Consider the following 20,157-nt stretch of genomic DNA (forward strand, 5'->3'; position numbering starts at 1 on the left):
TGCTCTCCTGCTGTGATGGAGGGGAGTCCTGAGCACTCTCCAGTCTTTCCACCACTGCCCTGCCAAACTTCTTTTCAGTCATGCTGGACTGCAAAGCCTGCCAGTGCCAGAAAAGCAGCAAAAACGGTGTGATCTTGTTTCTGAAATTTCACCTAGAACAGGGTGGTGGATGGACACGGTAAAGCAGTTCTTTTGGTGGCTCATCACAGCACTCTTGCCACTGTCGGCTTGATCTGCCTCTGCCTCTCATTCCTTTCCAAGGAGTGGAGGTAAAGTTGCTGCTCCTCCCAAATAGAATTCAGCATTTTTATTTTAAAACGAGAAATTATTTTGAAGTGAGAGTTTTGACACATACATTTGACACACATATTCCTGTATCACTACACTCGATTGTATGGAAGTGTTTAGAAAAGATACACTTGGGAGTATAATGTTTCAGTGTAAATGTGTAATATACATAACATTTTTATAGAAGTCGAATTATCGCTGGATTAAGCATAGAAATGATGACTGTTGAAATGCTTACTTCTAGAGTATTTCCTTGATTTTTGCACAAGTTGTTTCAGACAAGCTTCTTGATTAGTATTTGCGTTCATAGTATGATTACTTTTGTGCAGTGTTGACTTTTTTCAGCTGTCCTATTTATGTAGTGATGATATATTTCCTCTTCCCCTTGAGTTGCATTCACATAATTGGTGCCATGTTGTTTATCTCCTAAACTATGTTACCTATTTCTGCAGTCTACAACAATATAGCTATGTAAGCAGTCTGAAAGGTGGTGTTATTGTCATGGCAAAGGTGCCAATTTGTAGTAGCTTCAAAGTGGGTAAATTAGTAATTGCCATACTAGTTTGTTGAAATGATACCTTAGTGTGTGACAGTGGCCACACCCCAGGAATGGCTTCGACTCACCAGCTAAACCAGGCAAAGGTAGCCGATTGGTCTCAAACCCTCAGTGAGTTAGAGACTTCCCCTGCATGTGAAGACAGGCTCCAGTGAATTGAGAGGATGAGACCAATAGCAGGTCCAACAGTTAAGGAGGTGGTTTCTACATGATCTGTAGGGGGAAGTGAGGGACAAATTAGGCCCATCAACCTGGTAAGGCATCCCATTTTAGAGAAGGAAAACTTAGTTCCTAAACCCGCTGCCTTTCGGGATATCTTTGGGATAAGAAAAGACTAAGGAGTAAACTCTACACAAATCCAGATTGGAGTCCCTAAGACAGTTGGATGGCGTCTTGTATGCCTCCTTCCAGCAACTCCTGCAGCCAGGCTGGTGCCAAATGTATTGCTTTGCTTTCCTTTGGACCATATCAGTGAGGTTGAGAGCAGGATCTTGTCATTTGGGCAGCCCAGGACCTCCATAGACAGTGCCAAGGCTTGTGCCCTAGGAGGGTTGCTTCAGTACTGCTAACACAGCTGTTTGACTTCACCTCTGGAGGCACACTCTGTTGTTCCTTGGGACAGACTGATGCCAACAACAACAACCTCTTAAACAGCTTAGCTTGAATCACTTATACTCTATCCCGAAAAGTGTTTACCCATGATGTAGTTATCAAAACTGACGGGGAAAAATAAACTCTATTGATTTATGTTAAATCCAGACAGAGTAGACTTCCTGTGTGTTAGATTAAATTGTCAGTTGACTTGTAGTATAGATATTGTATATTCTGGCGTATAAGACTACTTTTTAATCCAGGAAAATCTTCTCAAAAGTTGGGGTCGTCTTATACGCCGGGTGGAGAATCTGCGGTCGAGTATATCTCAAACTCTATATTTTAACTGGAAAAGTTGGGGGTCATCTTATACGCCCAGTCGTCTTATACGCCGGAAAATACAGTAATAATTTGCAGGTGGGCCTTGGGTTGCTTTGACATGCTGAAATACTACTTGGATTTCTTCCGGGGAAACACTGAGATGACTCAAGTCCACAAGCTAACCATGGTTTGTCGTCATGTCGGAAACAACAGTATGCAGCTTAGTATGTCTTTCAAACCAGGATCTGAAACCTGGCAAAGCAAGCACTCAAACTAAAGGGACACTTTCAATGTTGCCTAACAAAATGCCGTCATTTTAATATACAGTAGCTTTAGTATATTAGTAAATACATATTACATTTATGCAATTTTAGAAGAACACTTCAATCTCCCAGGACATTCTATACAAGATCCCAAAGTAGCTGTCTTATTAAAAAGGAATTTCAGAAATAGACTGGAAAGAGAAGTTGTTGAATTGCAACTCATTACCAAACTTAAAACCATGGAGAGACCTGGTCTGAATAGAGACATTGGATTCTTATTATACTTGGCAAAGCTATTTTTAACCTTCTCATCCCTTGCTTTTTCCTGAAAGACCAATTGCAGCCGTTAACATTCATCAACAGGTTTACCACAGCTTTCAGCCTATCTCCCATTCCCACCACTCTTCTGAGTCATACCCCTCCCCACCCTCTCACTATATATAAGGGTCTGGTGACTTCTGTTTCAGTGTATCTGAAGAAGTGTGCATGCACACGAAAGCTCATACCAAGAACAAACTTAGTTGGTCTCTAAGGTGCTACTGGAAGGATTTTTTTTATTTTTTATTTTGTTTAGAAGAGATTATCACTGTGAATCTTACGAAGTTACTATAGATTCTGAAACAGGGGTTGGAAAGAAAATAGATTATTTGCCAGGAAGCAATACATTATATCTATTTCTCATTTGAGTTGGCTCTGCTGTCCCCTTTGCCATCTTGTCTTATAAAAAAATAAATTTTTATGTTTGGTGGTGATGAGAATATGTCCATTGGATAGAACCCTAGGGATTTTATTATTTATTTATTTATTTATTTATTTTCCTCAATAAAAATGATAGGAAACCTTAGCCTGGTAATGGATGGTAGAGGGATATATGTGTGTCCCAATGGTTTTTATTTTAATCTTGCACTGATACAGGACTGGATTTAAGTCTAATACTCAGATATACTTCTGAAACTGTTTGATGTAACCTATTGAAATATCCAGTTGTGATTCCGGCACAACAAACTGAACACAGCTTCTACAGTTCATATCTATTCAGTGTAAATGCATCTCAGAAGTAGGTAAAACTAATACTAGATTTAGATTTATCCATCTTTGGTAACCTCTGGTCTTGTCTAGTTGAAGGTTGGAGGATGGATGGCTGTGTTCTATGGAAGGATCGTACTGTGCAATGATATCATTCACATGCTGGAGTGTGTAAAAGGGTTTGGAAAAGCTCTCCAGGGTCCAGGTGGGTTGGGTCATCCTGTTCACCATTGCCCTCCTCTTCCGTGCTTTCAGAGCTGGAACTTGATCTCACCAGTTCCTCCAGGTCTTCCAGACTCAAAGCCTGTTGCCCCTCAGTCAGTTCCCCCTCCTCTTCCTGGATGAAGTCAATAAAGCCATCACCACCAACTTGCCTCACCATCTTCATAATAGTCTCAACCTCATTGGCAATGCCCGGAAATCCCTTGAAGTCGTGAATGCATTCCTTCCACAGGTTGTGCCAGCATGTTTCAGGTTTCAGGCTTGATTGCATCCACTGCCTGCTTGATGTAGGTGACACAGTCGGCAGTGTTGAAGGACTTTCAGAATACCATGAGGTTGAGATGTAGATTAGCATCCATCATATCGATCAGCGAGGAAAAGGTGAGCCTGGTGTAATGAGACTTGAAGCAGCGAATCAGCCCTTGATCCAAAGGTTGGATGAGTGAGGCTGAATTGGAGGGGAGAAAGGCAACCGTGATGTCGTCATGTGCAAATGGCAGTCCTTGCGGGTGACCAGGAGCATTGTCCACCATCACCAGCACATTGTCCACCATCAGCAGCACTCCAGCCTTTTCTCCTGCAGGTAACGCCTCACCTCCAGAATGAAGCACTTGTGGAACCAGTCCAGAAAGCTGGCAGGCCTTCTTGTTGGATTGCCAGAAGACAGGCAGCAGATTCTTGTTCTTGCCTTTGAGGACATGGCTTTTTTGAGCTGTACACCATGTCCAGCTTGATTGCTATGCTTAGCTACATTGCTTTCTCTGCTTTGTCAATGTAATCTGCTCAGACATCTTCTTCCAGAACAGGCCTGTCTCCTCTGCTCTGAAGACCTGCTCTGGAAGGTATCCTTTCTCCTGCAGCAGCCTCCTTAGCAGCTCTGAGTACGCTTCAGCAGCCTCCTGATCTGTGGTTGCAGCTTCACCAGCTGCCTGTACAGTACTTGCCCAGTTAAGTGAAAAAGCAGATAAATGGAGCCAGACTGGTACCTGGGAATAATCTGCACCAGGATGGACCTAAAAGAGAACATAACAAAACACTACAGTATTTATAATCTAATAGCTTTCAACTAAAACCATGCATCCTTAGTGATCTGTAGCCCGTCCTGAATAATCACACTTCCTTCTCTCATAGGCCTTCAGTACTGTATTAGGTCTGTATTTGCTTACAGACAGTGCCCAGCCTAAAACAGCCATTTGCTATTAGCAACAGGCCATATATCAAGAGACACAAACACAGAAGCCAGCCTTGCAGCAGGCTGAGATATCAACTTTATCCCCATATCTTGCAGGCAACACTATTACAGGGCTTAATAATGTCAGCCCCATCAGTGGCTTATTTGTGTGTTCATCTACTTGCCATCATCTCCCAGCAGTGCCTTTCTGCATTCTATATAGGACAAAACAAACCTATTTCTATGCAAAATAAGAAATAGACCAGCCTAATATTAGAAATAGCAATATGCAGAAACCAATAGGAGAACATTTCATTATACCCGAACACTCTATAACTGATTTTAAGGTGGTCATCCTTGAACAAAGGAACTTAAGAGGGAAATTCTAGTCTGAATTATAAATTATTGGGGAATTAATTTTTGTCACTTGCAGCTTGAATTGAGATTAAGGTTTGTTTGTTTGTTTATTTTAAATCTACATGTGCTTGTTTATTAGCTTACCAATGCCAGGATGTTTGTGTTCTCAGCAATAGTGCTGTGGCAATCGGTCATTGCTTTTAAACAATTGTTGCTGTCTGTTACTTATGCATTTCATTTCTCTTTACCTCACTCTCTTACATTCCACCTCCCCCAGCCATTACTTGGCAATTTAGGAATACAATTCATGCATCTGATAAATAATTATTATTTTAATTTCTATACTGCCTTTCTTCTGAAGTTCACTTGGTGGTTTACAGTATATTAAACAAAAATACACATCATAATAACAAACCAAAACAATGTCTCCTACAGTTTAAAAGGCCATAGATTGTTTAATTAGCCAAAGGCCTGGGAGAAGAGGAAAGTTTTTACCTGACACCTAAAGATAGGTAGCACAGGCACCATGTGAACCTCCCTGGGGAGAGCATTCCGCAAGCGGGGAGCCACTACAGAAAAGGCCAGTTATCGTGTTGCCACCCTCTGGCTCCGTCATGGAAGGCCCTCATGATGATCGCATGGTCTAGGTTGATTGATATGGGTAGAGGCAATTCATGAGGTATTGCGGTCCTGAGCTGTTTATGAAGGGGACTCTAGTCCACAAATGCTTATTTCATAACATTTTTTTCTTATTCTTTAAAATGCCACAGAATTCACTGAGTCTTACTTTAAGCCTGACTTGCATGGATCCAGAAAATCTGTCTAATATAAAATAATGCTTGATTTACCACTCCTTTTTAGAGTACCAGGAAGCAATATTTACAATGGCTGTTAAAAGCTTATTCAGCATAGCCTGAGAAGATTTCACAAACCAGATTGGACAGGGATTGAGTGAACAAGTGTGGAGCCTCAGAATTCCAAGAAACCTGTCCAGATATTTGTGCAACAATAGTTGCACCCCTTCTTAGGACTGCATGAACTATGATATATTATTGGAAGCAGGTATAAGTGATTTAAGCTGCAAAATGTTTAGCAGATTGGTCACAGCGACAGTTGGTGCATGTGATAACAGATATATGTGTATATATATGTATGTATGTATTCACAAATTGACCAATGCTGAACAGAAACAGTTGTGGCAGAGTGTTGCTTTTTTGCTGTCATCACTGCCACATTGTAGGCTCTGTGAGAATATACCAGATTTTACGAATTTCTATGAAGTCTGGTAATTATAAGATCTTCAATAAATTTATCACATGGTTGTCATAAATAGGATAACAAAACTCACCTACCTTTTCTCCACAAATGCACAAATCTCATTCCAACAAATTTTCCTGTATTTTCTATCTATGAATGTCAAGGGCATTGCTTTAGAAGGGCGGTCTGATTTCCCCCCCTCCCTTTAAAGGTGGAAAAGAATGAATACCTTTGCTGACAGTGATTTTGTAGTAACATTAGAAAGCTCTATTTTATATTCTTTTCAAGTCTAGATCAGGTGCAAAGATCTTTCCCTTTACTTGTTTTTTGACCTTATACTTAGAAGATGATATCTGGTTTTGTGACAAATTATATTCTAGCATTAGCTTCTCACGCACCACAGTCTAATAGAGTGTATCTGTTTGTTTTAAAGCACACTTTGAATTATATTGTAAGCATGGACGATTCCACAGATTCTACCAGAAGAGAGTCAGTTACCACCTTACTTTCAAATTTTTTTGAGAAGAGCTTGTATTGCTTGAGGTGCAGTGAATCTGCTTATATATTATTTTTGAAGACTTTAACTGAACCAAAGGCCCAAACTTTTGAATCTGATATATTTTATGACCCGTTTCAACATACATTTATGGTATTCCAAAATACCATAACTCTGGATTCTAATTGAGAGAGTGATTCCTGTTGACAGTGCAGCCTACGTTTCTTAGAGTATTTTCATCCCCACTTGTGACATTGAGATTAGGGACATACTATGTGTACAGGTGACGACTGATTAACACATGTCTGAAAGGTCCGTGATCACATGTGCACACAGCACCGAATCTGTAAGTAACCGAAAATGTCACTAAACACGTCACCAAAAAGGGTGGAATGGGGGCAGGGTGGGGGTAGAATGGGCTCATACTTGCTCTGCCGATGTGCGGGTGTGGGCGGGTGGGTGGGAATGGAATCCCTGCACGAAATGGTCGTTGATTGTATACTTACGATCAAAGTGTGTGTGTGTATGCTTATGTATATATATAAATGAGAATATGAGACACACGTAAAGAAATTTGTAGAAGCATATACGTTCACATCAAAAGTAAACAAGTGGGGGTTGGGGGACACTCATAATGGAAAGAAAGAACATAATATTATCTTGAAAGTTGATGTTCCAAAATATTTTAAGACCATCCTTTGATGAATGCACACCAAATAGGTTTATCAGTCTCTTAATTTTGATAAAAGTGCAGTATCCCATATTCTCCCATACTAGTTACAGGTGGGTAGCCGTGTTGGTCTACCATAGTCGAAACAAAATAGTAGATAAAATAAAATAAACAAAATAGATCTTCTTCAGATATCTGAAGAAGTGTGCATGCACACGAAAGCTCATACCAAGAACAAACTCAGTTGGTCTCTAAGGTGCTAATGGAAAGAATTTTCTATTCTCCCATACTAATCACACTTCAGTGGGGCCACTGTTTCCAGTTTGTAGCTATACATGTTTTCGAAGCCATGAGTAAGTTTACAACTACTTCAAGATCATTGATTGAAGTTTGAAAATGTAGTGGCTAACCTTTTTGGGGCGAGGGCAGCATTGGGGCTGCATGTCAGATGTATGTGTCAAAAGTGTAAAAGTCGGCATTTACATTTTCTTTTAAAGGAAAACTATAACAAGGGAGTAGGTCTTGGAGGGTCATAACATCATAATTGCAGCAGGGGGAATGGTCAGTAAAAGAATTACTATTGTTTTTTAAAATAAAAATTGGGGGGTTTACAAAAAAACAAAAACTCCTTGGTGGGGTTAGGGTTAGGTTAAGTTAAAAAGTAATAATTACATAAGAAGGATAATGGAGAGGAGCCTATCGCTCCTCAACAATCTTTCGGTTTTTCGATATCACAGGATGGGACACATAGAAACACTATAACAACATTTTTATATATATTTAAAACGGCAGGTTTTTTTTGAGTGTGTGTCTGTTACACAGCAAAACAAAAACCTCAAGGGAGGGAGGGATGCTACTTATGGGTTATTTAACCTTGCCTGAATGGGATGAATATCAAGGTTTTTTTTGGGGGGGGGTTGAATTCACAAGGTAAATGGCAGAGGGGGAAAGGTAACACAGACACATACTGTGTTCCCAGTTTGAACACTCAAGGCTTGTAGTTGCTAACCTAAATCTAAAGAGATGGGAGAACCAGTCATGAATTTCTATCATTTAATATAGTTCAGCCTTTAATCAGATATTGGAACGTTAAACTTTTCTTATATTGACTTGGTTTATGATTGGGTCTGTGGGTACTCTGTTGCTCCAGTTTTTGCCATTTGCAAAGTTTATTTTTACTTGCTATGGAGAGGAGTAAGGACTTAAGCAGGGCACCAACTGTGTATTCCCTGCAAAGCTTATTAAGCAAACCCTCTGTATATAACAGTTGCTGGAAATCACAAGTGGGAAGACTGCTGTTGCCCTTAAGTCTTAACTGTGGGATTCCCTTGGGCATCTGGTTTCCACTATGATAGCAATGGACTAGTTGGGTCCTGATCTAGTAGGGCTCTTCCTATGGTCTTCCGTGATGTTGCCTCCATGGTTTTAAACTTACCTTAACTTGTAAAAGAGCTGGAAGAATTAAAGGTGAATCCTGCACATGTTCAACATTATTTGAGTTTTCTGAGTTTGTACGCAGCCCTAGGTACAATCTTGTAGAAATCTTTGTACAGTTCAATATCCTTGGCAAATACTAATAAATAAGGTTGATAATGGGAGTCTTTCAAGGTCTGTGTAAATAAATTCACCCTCCAAGTATCCTGAGCCTGTTCCACTAATACAGCTTGGTGGATCTTTCATACCTGGTCTGTTTCTTATTTATGTAGGTTTGGTGCTCTCAACGGCCTTTGCAAGACATGGCCTCTCTACAATAAAATTCTGGATTCTACATTGTTACCAACATGGGGGCTACTTTGCAAATTTTACCCAATTTGCAGAACCCAATCATGGCAGCATTTTGCCCCAAACTATTAAACAGGTGAGACAGAACAGAATCCTGAAATATGTGCTGACCATGGTTAGTCTCTGGAAGAGAAGAAAAATTATAATAGAAGATTAGCACTTTATTTTATTTACGGGTTTAAGATCTTTTTTGAATGCTTGGTTTCCTACCAAAAGCCAATTCAGATGTTACATTATTAATACAAATAGCAGTTGCAGAGACGCAATAAATCTTGACGTTATTCCTTGCTGCTAATGACCAAAAATTAGTTAATGGATGCCTTTTATTTTTATATTTATACAGCTTTGGGGGCGAGCTGATTAGACCAGAACAGCCATGTTTCGGAACAGTCTCAAGATGCTTCTTACGGGTGGGAAATCAAACCGCAAAAACAGATCAAGTGGTAAGTGAAGGAAGGAGTATTTGAATGCAGCACAATCATCCCAGTCCAGCAAATGAAATTTGCATGTAGAAACTGGCTGCAAGGTGAGGTAGAATTTTGCCATGCCAGTAATGTAGTGATCCCATTCCTTATTCCGTATCCTCATCGAGACTCAATTAGTGGATAGACTGCTCTCCGCATTGCTAAGACGACTCGAGTTGATGCTGATCATGCTCCTGAGACTTCAGTTATTTTGTCACCCCTTAATATAATGATAACAGTATAACTTTCAAGCCAGTTTCATGCCAGATGAGCTGAATAATGCTGAATGAGAAGGGAAGAGGAAATAATTCTGATGATTCATGTGATTGCTGGGCAACCAGAAAAACTTCCTCTATATCTTCTGGCTGCTAATCCTGTAAGGCCACATTAAAAATTCATATTTAAATGGGTGTGGCTTCAATCTTGTGTACCAGCAGTGGGGGTCCTCTGGGCCACAAGTCTAATTAGGCTTGGCAGGGGTCTTAATTTGGACCATGTGACATGTTTACTGCAAACCATCCCCACCTGTACCACACATGACAACATATGTGACATCAGTTATGGGGCAAGCCAAGATGCAAAGGGACAATGGAGAGTCTTACAGTGCACACCTGATTGCTCCTTGGCAAGCGGATCTTGCATTCAGCACCTTTAAAATTTGGTGTCAAATGCAAGTCCGGCTGGGATTGGTTGCACTTTGGAGCTCCTAACTGGAGATCATGAATGCAACCAGTTCCTCTGAAAATCAGAATTTGCACTCAGTTCCAAACTCTTTGCAGTGATCTTCATTTGCAGCTGGTTTTAGCTCAAAGTGGACTGAAAAGAGAGAATTGGGAATCTTTCTTTATTTTTTTGGGAAGTTGGGTCTGTCCTGAAATCATGGGTATGTCAGGCTATTGGTACGAGGCCCCATCCTTCCATCATAATGGCCCATAGTGGTTGGGGGAAACTTGCAACACACTTATTTAGAAGTTGGACACATTGAACTCAGTATGATTTGATTTTGAGTAATATGCATAGGATTGGGCTGCAAATGAACTAAACATTTTGTGAATGAGAGCCATTGTGCTTTGAGTTTCAAATGTTTCTGCTATAATATACAATGTTCCTTTTGATCTGGAGAAAAATGTTTGTTTTATCATATAGTGCACAAAAGATGAATTATCCACAGACGACTTTGCAGGATAATTTCTATTCAAATTCTGGCAAGACTTGATGACTTTATTTTACAAAATGGCAATATGCCTAATGTACAGTGTTTTATTTATTTGCTGTCCAAGTTGTGATCTGGAGTTTCTGGGAAATTTGTTACTGTGATTTTTTTCCTGCTTCATAAAAGTCTTTGATGGGGTTGCAGGACTGCCACTGACTGCAAACCTTGAATCAGTGAGACCTGTTGGTTTGTGGATCCACAACAACAGTGTGTTTTTGCTGGAATATGAATTGCACACTTTGATTTGATATTTAGAAGTCAGATGAACTATTTTCATTATGCAGAGTGAGCTTGAAAATAGGAAGCCACTCTATGTTGGATATTTAATAGACAAAACATAGTTTAAAAAAGCCCTTGTACCTAACCTGCTGGCTGTGTTTTGTATATCATGGTAAGCCATTAGAACACACAAATGGCTCTAATGTCACTCCTTCCTGCTGGTGAGTGGGAGCAACAAACTACTATCATTGGCTTAGCCTTATGTCTGAACTAGGGATCATGGTTTGTTTCACTTAAGCAAATCGTGATCAATTTTATTTATTTTTTAAGGTTCAGCTATGGTGAAACGTATTGTAGCTTCTTTCATTTGGGTTTTATTTGTTTTGATTTTTACAATGAACACATTGACTTTTATCAAATTACAATTCTTTGTGGTGTTTTCCCAAACAAAGCAACTAGCACCAGCAGTCAGGATAAGTGGAAGTATGCTGAAGATCGAAACAAAATAAAAAATAAAAAATTCCTTCCAGTAGCACCTTTGAGACCAACCAAGTTTGTTATTGGTATGAGCTTTCGTGTGCATGCACACTTTTGCTGAAGATGTCAGTATTTGGTGATGTGGTCCTGTAATTCTGGCTGACTATTATTTCAGCTTACTCATTATTCATCACCCTAGTGGAGTTGTTTTCAGCTTTTTCACTCACAGCTTCTTGTTAGTTCTTTTAGGTTCCACGATATAGTAACAAATACTATAACAAAAGAAAAAAAAAGAGAAATTGGTGTGTGTCTGCATGTGTGTGATTATAAAGATACCAAAAGTTTTATACTTTTACTCAAAAAAAGCACTGCTTTAATATGAATTATTAGGTTTTTAACTTGCAGGTTGAATGTGAAGTGATGCACTCCCAATACAAATGAAACCAGAATTCCATTGAATGCTATCTATATCTACAGTAAGGACAGGGTCCTGTAATATTTGAATACGAACCTATTTATTGTTTTTGTGCAAGACCCGGCTTCATCAGATCCATAGAATTATTCTTAAACACAACACTAGGACTATTACAGTTGTACCTTGGTTCTTGAACAGAATCTGTTCCGGAAGTCCGTTCGACTTATGAAAATGTTCAAAAACCAAGGCATGGCTTTTGATTGGCTGCAGGAGTTTCCTGCACTCAATTGGAAGCCGTGAAAGCAGCATCAGATGTTTGGGTTCCAAAGAATGTTTGCAAACCAGAATGCTCACTTCCAGGTTTGCGGCGTTTGAGTCGCAAGGTGTTCAACAACCAAGGTACGATTGTATAGAGTTTAAGGTTTAAGGTATAGAGTTTAAGGTTAATGCTATCCATCTAATGAAGTAAGGTAAAGAAAAAGGGACCCCTGACCGTTAAGTCCAGTCGTGAACGACTCGGGGATTGCGGCACTCATCTTGCTTTACTGGCCGAGGGAGCCAGCGTTTGTCCGCAGACAGCTTCCGGGTCATGTGGCCAGCATGACTAAGCCGCTTCTGGCGAACCAGAGCCGCACACGGAAACACCGTTTACCTTCCCGCCGGAACGGTACCTATTTATCTACTTGCACTTTGACGTGCTTTTGAATTGCTAGGTTGGCAGGAGCAGGGACCGAACAACGGGAGCTCACTCCGTTGCGGGGATTCGAACCGCTGACCTTCCGATCGGTTTAGACCACAGTGCCACCCGCATCCCTGAAGTAGGGGCTTGCAAATGAAAGCTCATGTCAGAAAATGTTTGCTTGTATCTAAGTGCCAAGGAGTCTTTGATGTGTTTTCTATGATAGACTAATTATCTGCAATTTAAATACAGATCAGGTTTCAGGCAGTATTTAAATTAAGTGGTGCATCAAAGTTAGTGCAGTGAATACTTGTGTAAAACCAGCTTGCAGGGACATCTTGTATTCTGTGTGTTTCCCTGGTGAGAACTTGTGGAAAGAGTATGAGGCATGGGTTCAGGTTCCGTCTCAGTCAAAAGTTGACCAGGTAGTTTTGGGCGATTTTTGCCTGTAAAGTGAAACGATACTGACATGCAGGGCAGTTGTATCCTTTTCCATGATCTTTGCTTCTCCAACTCTACTACCATCAGTCACCCTGGGATATGATGTTCTTTCAGCTGTGTTCATTCTTTCTTGCTGCCCCTCTTTACCTGGAAAATGTACATCTCTGACCTGTAATTGGTGCTCCCTTCTCTCGCCTCCTGCCCCTTCAAATCCTTACTTAAATCCAACATTTTATTTGGAAGCCTTTGGTTTAATCTCTTCATCCTCAACCCCAGCTGTTGTTGTTCAGTTGTTCAAACGTGTCCTACTCTTCATGACCCCATGGACCAGAACACGCCAGGCACCCCTATCCTCCACTGCCTCCCGCAGTTTGGCCAAACTCATGCCAGTCGCTTCGAGAACACTGTCCAACCATCTCATCCTCTGTCGTCCCCTTCTCCTTGTGCCCTCCATCTTTCCCAACATCAGGGTCTTTTCCAGGGAGTCTTCTCTTCTCATGAGGTGGCCAAAGTATTGGAGCCTCAACTTCAGGATCTGCCCTTCCAGTGAGCACTCAAGGCTGATTTCTTTAAGGATGGATATGTTTGATCTTCTTGCAGTCCATGGGACTCTCAAGAGTCTCCTCCAGCACCATAATTCAAAAGCATCAATTCTTCGGCGATCAGCCTTCTTCATGGTCCAGCTCTCACTTCCATGCATTACTACTGGGAAAACCATAGCTTTAACTATGCTGTACGGACCTTTGTCGGCAAGGTGATGTCTCTGCTTTTTAAGATGCTGTCTAGGTTTCTCATTGCTTTCCTCCCAAGAAGCAGGCGTCTTTTAATTTCGTGACTGCTGTCACCATCTGCAGTGATCATGGAACCCCAGCTGTAACCAAACTTAAATATTTGAAGCTATATTTACTCTGATTCACTTCCCCCCACTTTGTCTCCTCACTGCCTCCTTTCTGTTATTGTTTCCCAGTGTTGCTTACCAGCCGGGATCTCTTTTTTTGCTGATAGAAATCTTCAATGTACCATGCAGGATAATAAATAATTTTTATTTATTTAGCACCATCAGTGCACACACACAGTGCACACAAGATGACAGATCCCTACCCCAAGAAGCTTACAAGGTCATGCAGGGCTTTGATGATTAAGGTAAGGAGTTTGTCCTAAATCCAGGCTTGGACAGGAACCCAATGTAGAGCAATGAATTAGGTGAATGAATTTGGTGGTGAAGTTCTGGATAGTGGTGAATAATGGAAGAGAAATTGGGTGGCAGATGGAGAGTTGGGGATGGGTTGATTTTTTTGTTTGTTTTATTGTTTGAAGTAGGGAACAATGGAATGCTTGAACATAGGAGGGGAGGAGCCATAAGACTTCAGCAGCCAGGAGTCTGGAGGGGATAAGATCAAGGGAGCATTTAGGTGGGGGTTAGATGAAGACTAGTCAACTTCTCAAATAATAGCACAGAAGAGGGATGTAACCCAAAGCACAAAGGTGGGTCTGCCTCAGTGGCGGAGTAAGGCTCCGCGGTACCCGGGGCGGCAAAGGAAACGCCCCGGGGGCGGGGCGTCGTGACATCACATTGTGACGTCATGACGCTCCGCCCCCAGGGCGGTTCCGGGGGTGCCGGCGCCGCTTCTGCAGCCCTCTTTTAAGCCGAAGAGCTCGCTTTTAAGCTCTCCGGCTCAAAAGGAGGCTGTGGAAGCGGCGATCCGATGACAGAGTGCGCCTGCGCGTGCAGGCGCACTCCGTCGTCGGGCCGTGCGCTGCCGCTCCCAGGGTGACGGAGGGAGCGGCAGCGCGTGGGAATGGTGGGAGGGGCTGCCTCTTGCCCCCCCCACGTGCCGCCGTTCGCTCCGTTGCCCCAGGAGCAGCAGCACCGCACACACCGTGCGCTGCTGCTCCCGGGGGGACGGAGCCAGCGGCAGCGCGTGGGGCTGACAAGCGGCGGCCCCTCCTGCCACTCCCCACGCTGCCGGTCACCCCGGGAGCAGCAGCGCTGCACGGACGGGGTGCTCCCTCGGCCGTGCGCTGTTGCTCCTGGGGTGACGGAGGGAGCGGCAGCGCTTGGGAATGGCGGGAGGGGCTGCCGCTTGTCACCCCCATGCGCCGCCGCTCGCTCCGGTCACCCCGGGAGCAACAGCGCACGGCCGAGGGAGCACCCCATCCGTGCAGCGCTGCTGCTCCCGGGGTGACCGGCGTTGCCTGGGGAGTGGCGGGAGGGGCGCCGCTTGTCGCCCCCACCCGCCGCTTGTGGCCCCTGTCGCCCGGGGGCGTACCGCCCCCACCGCACCCCCCTAGCGACGCCCCTGGTCTGCCTTCCCAAGTATGGAGTGAAGATTCTGAGAATCTTAGTGGGGAATGGGAGAGACAGTTGGTGAGGAGAACTATTGAATTTCATTTCTTCCAATTCCAACTATAAGAACTTTAGTCCACTTGGTAATGGTTTTTTAAATTTTTTTAAATATTCAATAAACTTTTTACAAACAACAACAACAGTACCTGGTACCCTTAAATGCTTCCTTTGATCTTAGCTGCTGTCTTTGCAAACCTCAGAGCACTCCAAGGAGGCTTTGGAAGGCACAGTTTATAGAACGATTTCTGCCATTCCCCAGAGGAAGAAGAGACGTGTGGTGGTGGTAGGTAACTCACTGTTGAGGGAGACGGAGGCAGTAGTGTGCAGAGGAAACAGGATGTCCCAGGAGGTGTGCTGACTTCCAGGTGTAAAGATTCACAATGTGACAGAGAAGTTGCCAAGCCTTATAAAGTCCACTGACCACAACCCCTTCCTTCTGATTCATGTGGGTACAAACAATACGGCCACACACCGCTTTCAATGTGTAGCTTGGGACTATGAGACTCTGGGCAGGAAGCTGAATAACCTTGGGGCACAGGTGGTCTTTTCATCACTCCTGTTAGAATCATCGAATCATAGAGTTGGAAGAGACCACAAGGGCCATCCAGTCCAACCCCCTGTTGAAGGTTGTGGCCTAGGAAGAGAGGAAAATACTGGAGGTAAACCACTAGCTCCACAGGTGATGTCATCAGGAAGGGTTTGGCTTCTTGGATTGTGGTCTGCACTTTCTTGAGGAAGGACTTCTGGCAAGAGATGGGCTGCACTTCACAGTTGTTGGCAATAACGTGTTTGCTAAGAGTCTCGTGAGCCTGATCAGGAGAGCTTTAAACTAGATTGGGGATTGTCAACCTGGTCCCTACAGCCCACTAGTGGGTGTTTCAGGATTCTAGGTGGGCGGTAGGGGGTTCTATGGCATAAGCTGAATCCTCCTTCCAATCAGGCACTGGTGGGTGGTAAGGAAATTTTACCATCAAGAAAGAGGCATTAGTGGGCGGTAGGTATAAAAAGGTTGACTACCTCTGAACTAGATCCTGGTGCAGAGGGATACAACATTACAGAGGATAGAAGAACACCTGGTACTGTGGGTAATAGATTCATTACTGCACAGGGAACTGAGGTGGAGCTCCAGAAACCTGCTAAATGGCAAGAAACTTCAAGAAGGAAGCAGCTGGAGAGAATGACTAATGGTTTCATTTGTCTCTACACAAATGCACAGAATATGGGAAACAAGCAGGATGAATTGGAGCTTTTAATGCAGGATGGCAAGCATGACTTGGTAGGCATTACTGAAACCTGGTGGAATGAGACTTTGGAAGGCAGAGTGGAATGTAGGAATTCAAGCATGAAGTGGGGAGGAGGAGTAGCATTATATGTAAAGGATGTGTACATTTGTGAAGAAATCCATAACCTGGCAGATTGAGAGTATATGGGTAAAATTTTGTAGGAGAGAAAAACAACATCAATCTTATGTGGGTGTCTGCTTATAGACTGTTAAGCCAGATTGAAGACTTGGATGATGTCTTCCTAGAGCAGATTACCAAACATTCAAAAAGGAGAGATGTAGTAGTCATGGGAGACTTCGGCTTCCCCAATATCTGTTGGAAATCAAATCCTTCCAAGAATATAAGGTCCAACAAATTCCTCCATCGTCTTGCTGTCAATTTCATTTCACAGAAGCTGGAAGAAGCAACAAGGGGATCATCTATCTTGAACTTGGTTCTCGCCAACAGAGAGGGACTGATTGACTAAGTGAAAGTACTGGGAAACTTGGGGAAAAGTAATCGTGTTCTCCTGGGTTTCATGATACAGAGGCAAGGGAAAGTTGAGTGCAATCACATGCATTCTGGATTTAAGAAGTCCAATTTCAAAAAGCTTGAGTGAGATCCCATTGTCAGAAATACTCAAAGAGAAGGGAATCCAAGATGGATGGGAGTTTCTTAAGGATGAAATATTGAAGGCCCAAATGCAGATGATTCCAACAAGAAAGAAAAGTGGGATGCACCTAAGGAAACTGGTGTGGCTGCATAAGGAGCTTATAGATGAGCTGAGATTTAAGAAAGGCATGTATAAGAAATGGAAGAAAGAGGAAATCACAAAGGAGGCATATACATGTACAGTATTGTGAACAGTTGCAGGGTAAAAGTCAGATGGGCTAAAGCTCAGAATAAGCTCAGGCTTGCAGGAGAGATTATAAATTATAAAAAAATAGTTTCTTTGGCTATGTTTGAAGCAAGAGGAAGAACAAGCAAGTGATAGGTCCTCTGCGTGGAGAAGATAGGGAATTGCTTTTCAGTAACAGAGAGAAGGCGGAACTGCTCAACACCTACTTTGTCTCTGTCTTCTCCCAAAAGGAAAGCAATGCCCAACCTGGTGATAACATAATAAATGATGTAATGAGGGAGCTGCAGCCCAAGATAGTTAAGGGCTTAATGAGCTGCACACAAGGGTACTAAAGGAGCTTGTGGATGTAATCTCAGAGTCTCTGTCTATAATCTTTAAGAATTATTGGAGAACAGGGGAGATCCCTGCAGTCTGGAAGTGGGCAAATGTCTCCATCTTCAAAACTGTCAGCTGCTCTCTGAATGACTGCCCCAGGATGTTGGTTATTGGGGAGGGCTCCTGGAATATTAAGACAAATTCCACTTCTTGCTGCACTCCTTTCTTTTTAGTGTCAAACTGTAGTTATCCATGAGTGCTGTCAGAGCCTTAGTGATGGAATGAGATACATATCAAGCAACCTCTGCATAAGAGTGATTTGGTTGTTTTGAATATCACCTTGAATGTTCCTGCATAATGTAAACACCATATAATTGTAAATTTGTGTAATATGTCACATTTGTACTTATTATCCCCTACCTACACTGGATCAGTATCTCTCTTAAAGGTAAAGGGACCCCTGACCGTTAGGTCCAGTCGCGGACGACTCGAGGGTTGCGGTGCTCATCTCGCTTTACTGGCTGAGGGAGCCGGTGTACAGCTTCCGGGTCATGTGGCCAGCATGACTAAGCCGCTTTTGGCAAACCAGAGCAGTGCACGGAAACGCCGTTTACCTTCCCGCCGGAGCAGCACCTATTTATCTACTTGCACTTTGTGCTTTCGAACTGCTGGGTTGGCAGGAGCAGGGACTGAGCAATGGGAGCTTACCCTGTCACAGGGATTTGAACCGCCAACCTTCTGGTCAGCAAATCCTAGGCTCTGTGGTTTAACCCACAGCGCCACCCGCGTCCCCTTAAAAAGTTCTTCCTACTGCTGTATTCCGTCTATGTCCGGAAATTCTGTATATATGGCAACCCTAGTTAACCCAGTGACTGGCCCAAGGTCACCCTGTGAGCTTCATGGCTAAGTGGGGATTTGAACCCTGGTCTCCCAGGTCCTAGTCCAACACTCTAACCATTAAACCACACTGCCTCATATCTCTCTTATGTATAGGTAAATTAAATATGTTATTGCTTGTGACTGGTGCAGATTTTCCAAAGTTTGAAAGGTCAAATAAGCATTTACTGTTTTATTTATTAAATTTCTATCCTACCCTTCCTTCCAAAGGAGCCCAGGCCACTTCTTAAGCCCTTTTTGGTATACCTTTACCAATGAAACGTTACTGCTGCATTAGCTAATGCTCTGGTAAAGTTATAGTACCAAATTATGTATTGTTGGTGAGGAACCAGTAGAGGGAGTACAAACATGTTCATTCTACTCTTGCACTAACTTCTGAGTTATTTGTTGCCCTTCTGTTTGCATGCATCTTTCCTGGTCAATATAAAGGTTCTTGACCCTTTGTCTCACTTTTTCCATATATATTTTGAGCCTAGACAAAAATGTGGCCATTCCATTCTCTTTTGCACAAAAGCTTATATAGAATGAAATTGGGGGCAGGCACCATACCACTTGAACTGTTTATTTCTCCAGAAGACTAGAACATGATGCAGAAAGGATCATGTCACCATTTTATTAAACTCTTATAAATGAAAAGTCAGCAAAAGCATTACCAAAATAGTTTTGGAAGTTTTGGCTTTTTACAGGACACTTTGTAGCTCAATGGAGTGATTTCACATTTCTACTAGGGCTTTTAGCATGCAAGCATGCCAATGCTTCATTGCAAAGTGATTTTGAAGTTCCATGTGGATTTGAAAGCTTCTTGTGGGGCACTATGAGGGCTGGGGGAGATAAAACCTCTTCAGGCTGTTGGCACCAGTTTTCTATGTCTTTGAATTCTTTCCTGTGTTTGCTGGTTGCAAATTTTGTTGGTTGTGTTTTGTTTTGTTTTGTTTTGTTTTGTTTTTTTACAACACTGGGTTCGTTTGGAAAAAGCATGGTTACTTTTTGAGTAAATATTTTGGAAATTGAATTATCTCAAAGGAAGAACTGGTGGTTAAATGTCTTTTTTGGAACATACTGGCTGGCTTTATTTAAAAGCAACTATAAAGGGAAACTAGTCTGTTTCACCTTGAACACTAGCTTAATAAAAACTTACTAGGTGTAAAGCACTCCTGAGTTGTATCTATATTCAAACAGATAAGGGTTTCTTCTCATGGAAGGGCTGTTTCCGACCTGGCAGAAGAGCTTTATGCAGAAAATAATTAATTGTTATTTTCTTTTTGCAAGCTTTTGCACAAGGCTTTGCACAAGCAATTGTTCAAATACTTTTTATTTTTAATTTTTTTACAGAAAGCCAGTAATCTCTCTTTCCCCCACACCTAAATTAATCCATTCAAAAACCTTACAAATTTGGGGCCCACAAGAAACCATATTCTGGAGTCCATACGTTGTAATTCATGGCCAAAGTGCCTATGCATCTAACTTTCTAGGGTAGCACCACAGTCATCCCTTTATTCTTATTTGTTGCAACCACAACATCTGCTATGTATTGAATCAAGAGTAATTGTTTATGTAAAATAAAATACT

The 20,157-nt window shown here is 42.3% G+C and overlaps 1 protein-coding gene across 6 annotated transcripts in view; it reads left to right on the forward strand.

The window, feature by feature from the left end:
* Nucleotides 1-20,157, forward strand: part of LOC117058047 (protein TANC2-like) — a 140,523-nt gene that overhangs the window by 14,677 nt on the left and 105,689 nt on the right. For 4 of the 6 annotated variants that reach the window (XM_033168934.1, XM_033168933.1, XM_033168931.1 and 1 more), the window contains exon 2: nt 9,344-9,443. In XM_033168934.1, coding sequence (XP_033024825.1) covers nt 9,377-9,443 — 67 coding nt within the window. In that variant the 5' untranslated portion in view covers nt 9,344-9,376. Of the gene's footprint in view, nt 1-8,783; nt 9,077-9,343; nt 9,444-20,157 lie in introns of those variants that run through there. The other 2 variants (XM_033168936.1, XM_033168930.1) reach the window with 2 other exon arrangements.

Source organism: Lacerta agilis, chromosome 14 (assembly GCF_009819535.1).
Source record: "Lacerta agilis isolate rLacAgi1 chromosome 14, rLacAgi1.pri, whole genome shotgun sequence".
Taxonomy (NCBI): domain Eukaryota; kingdom Metazoa; phylum Chordata; class Lepidosauria; order Squamata; family Lacertidae; genus Lacerta; species Lacerta agilis.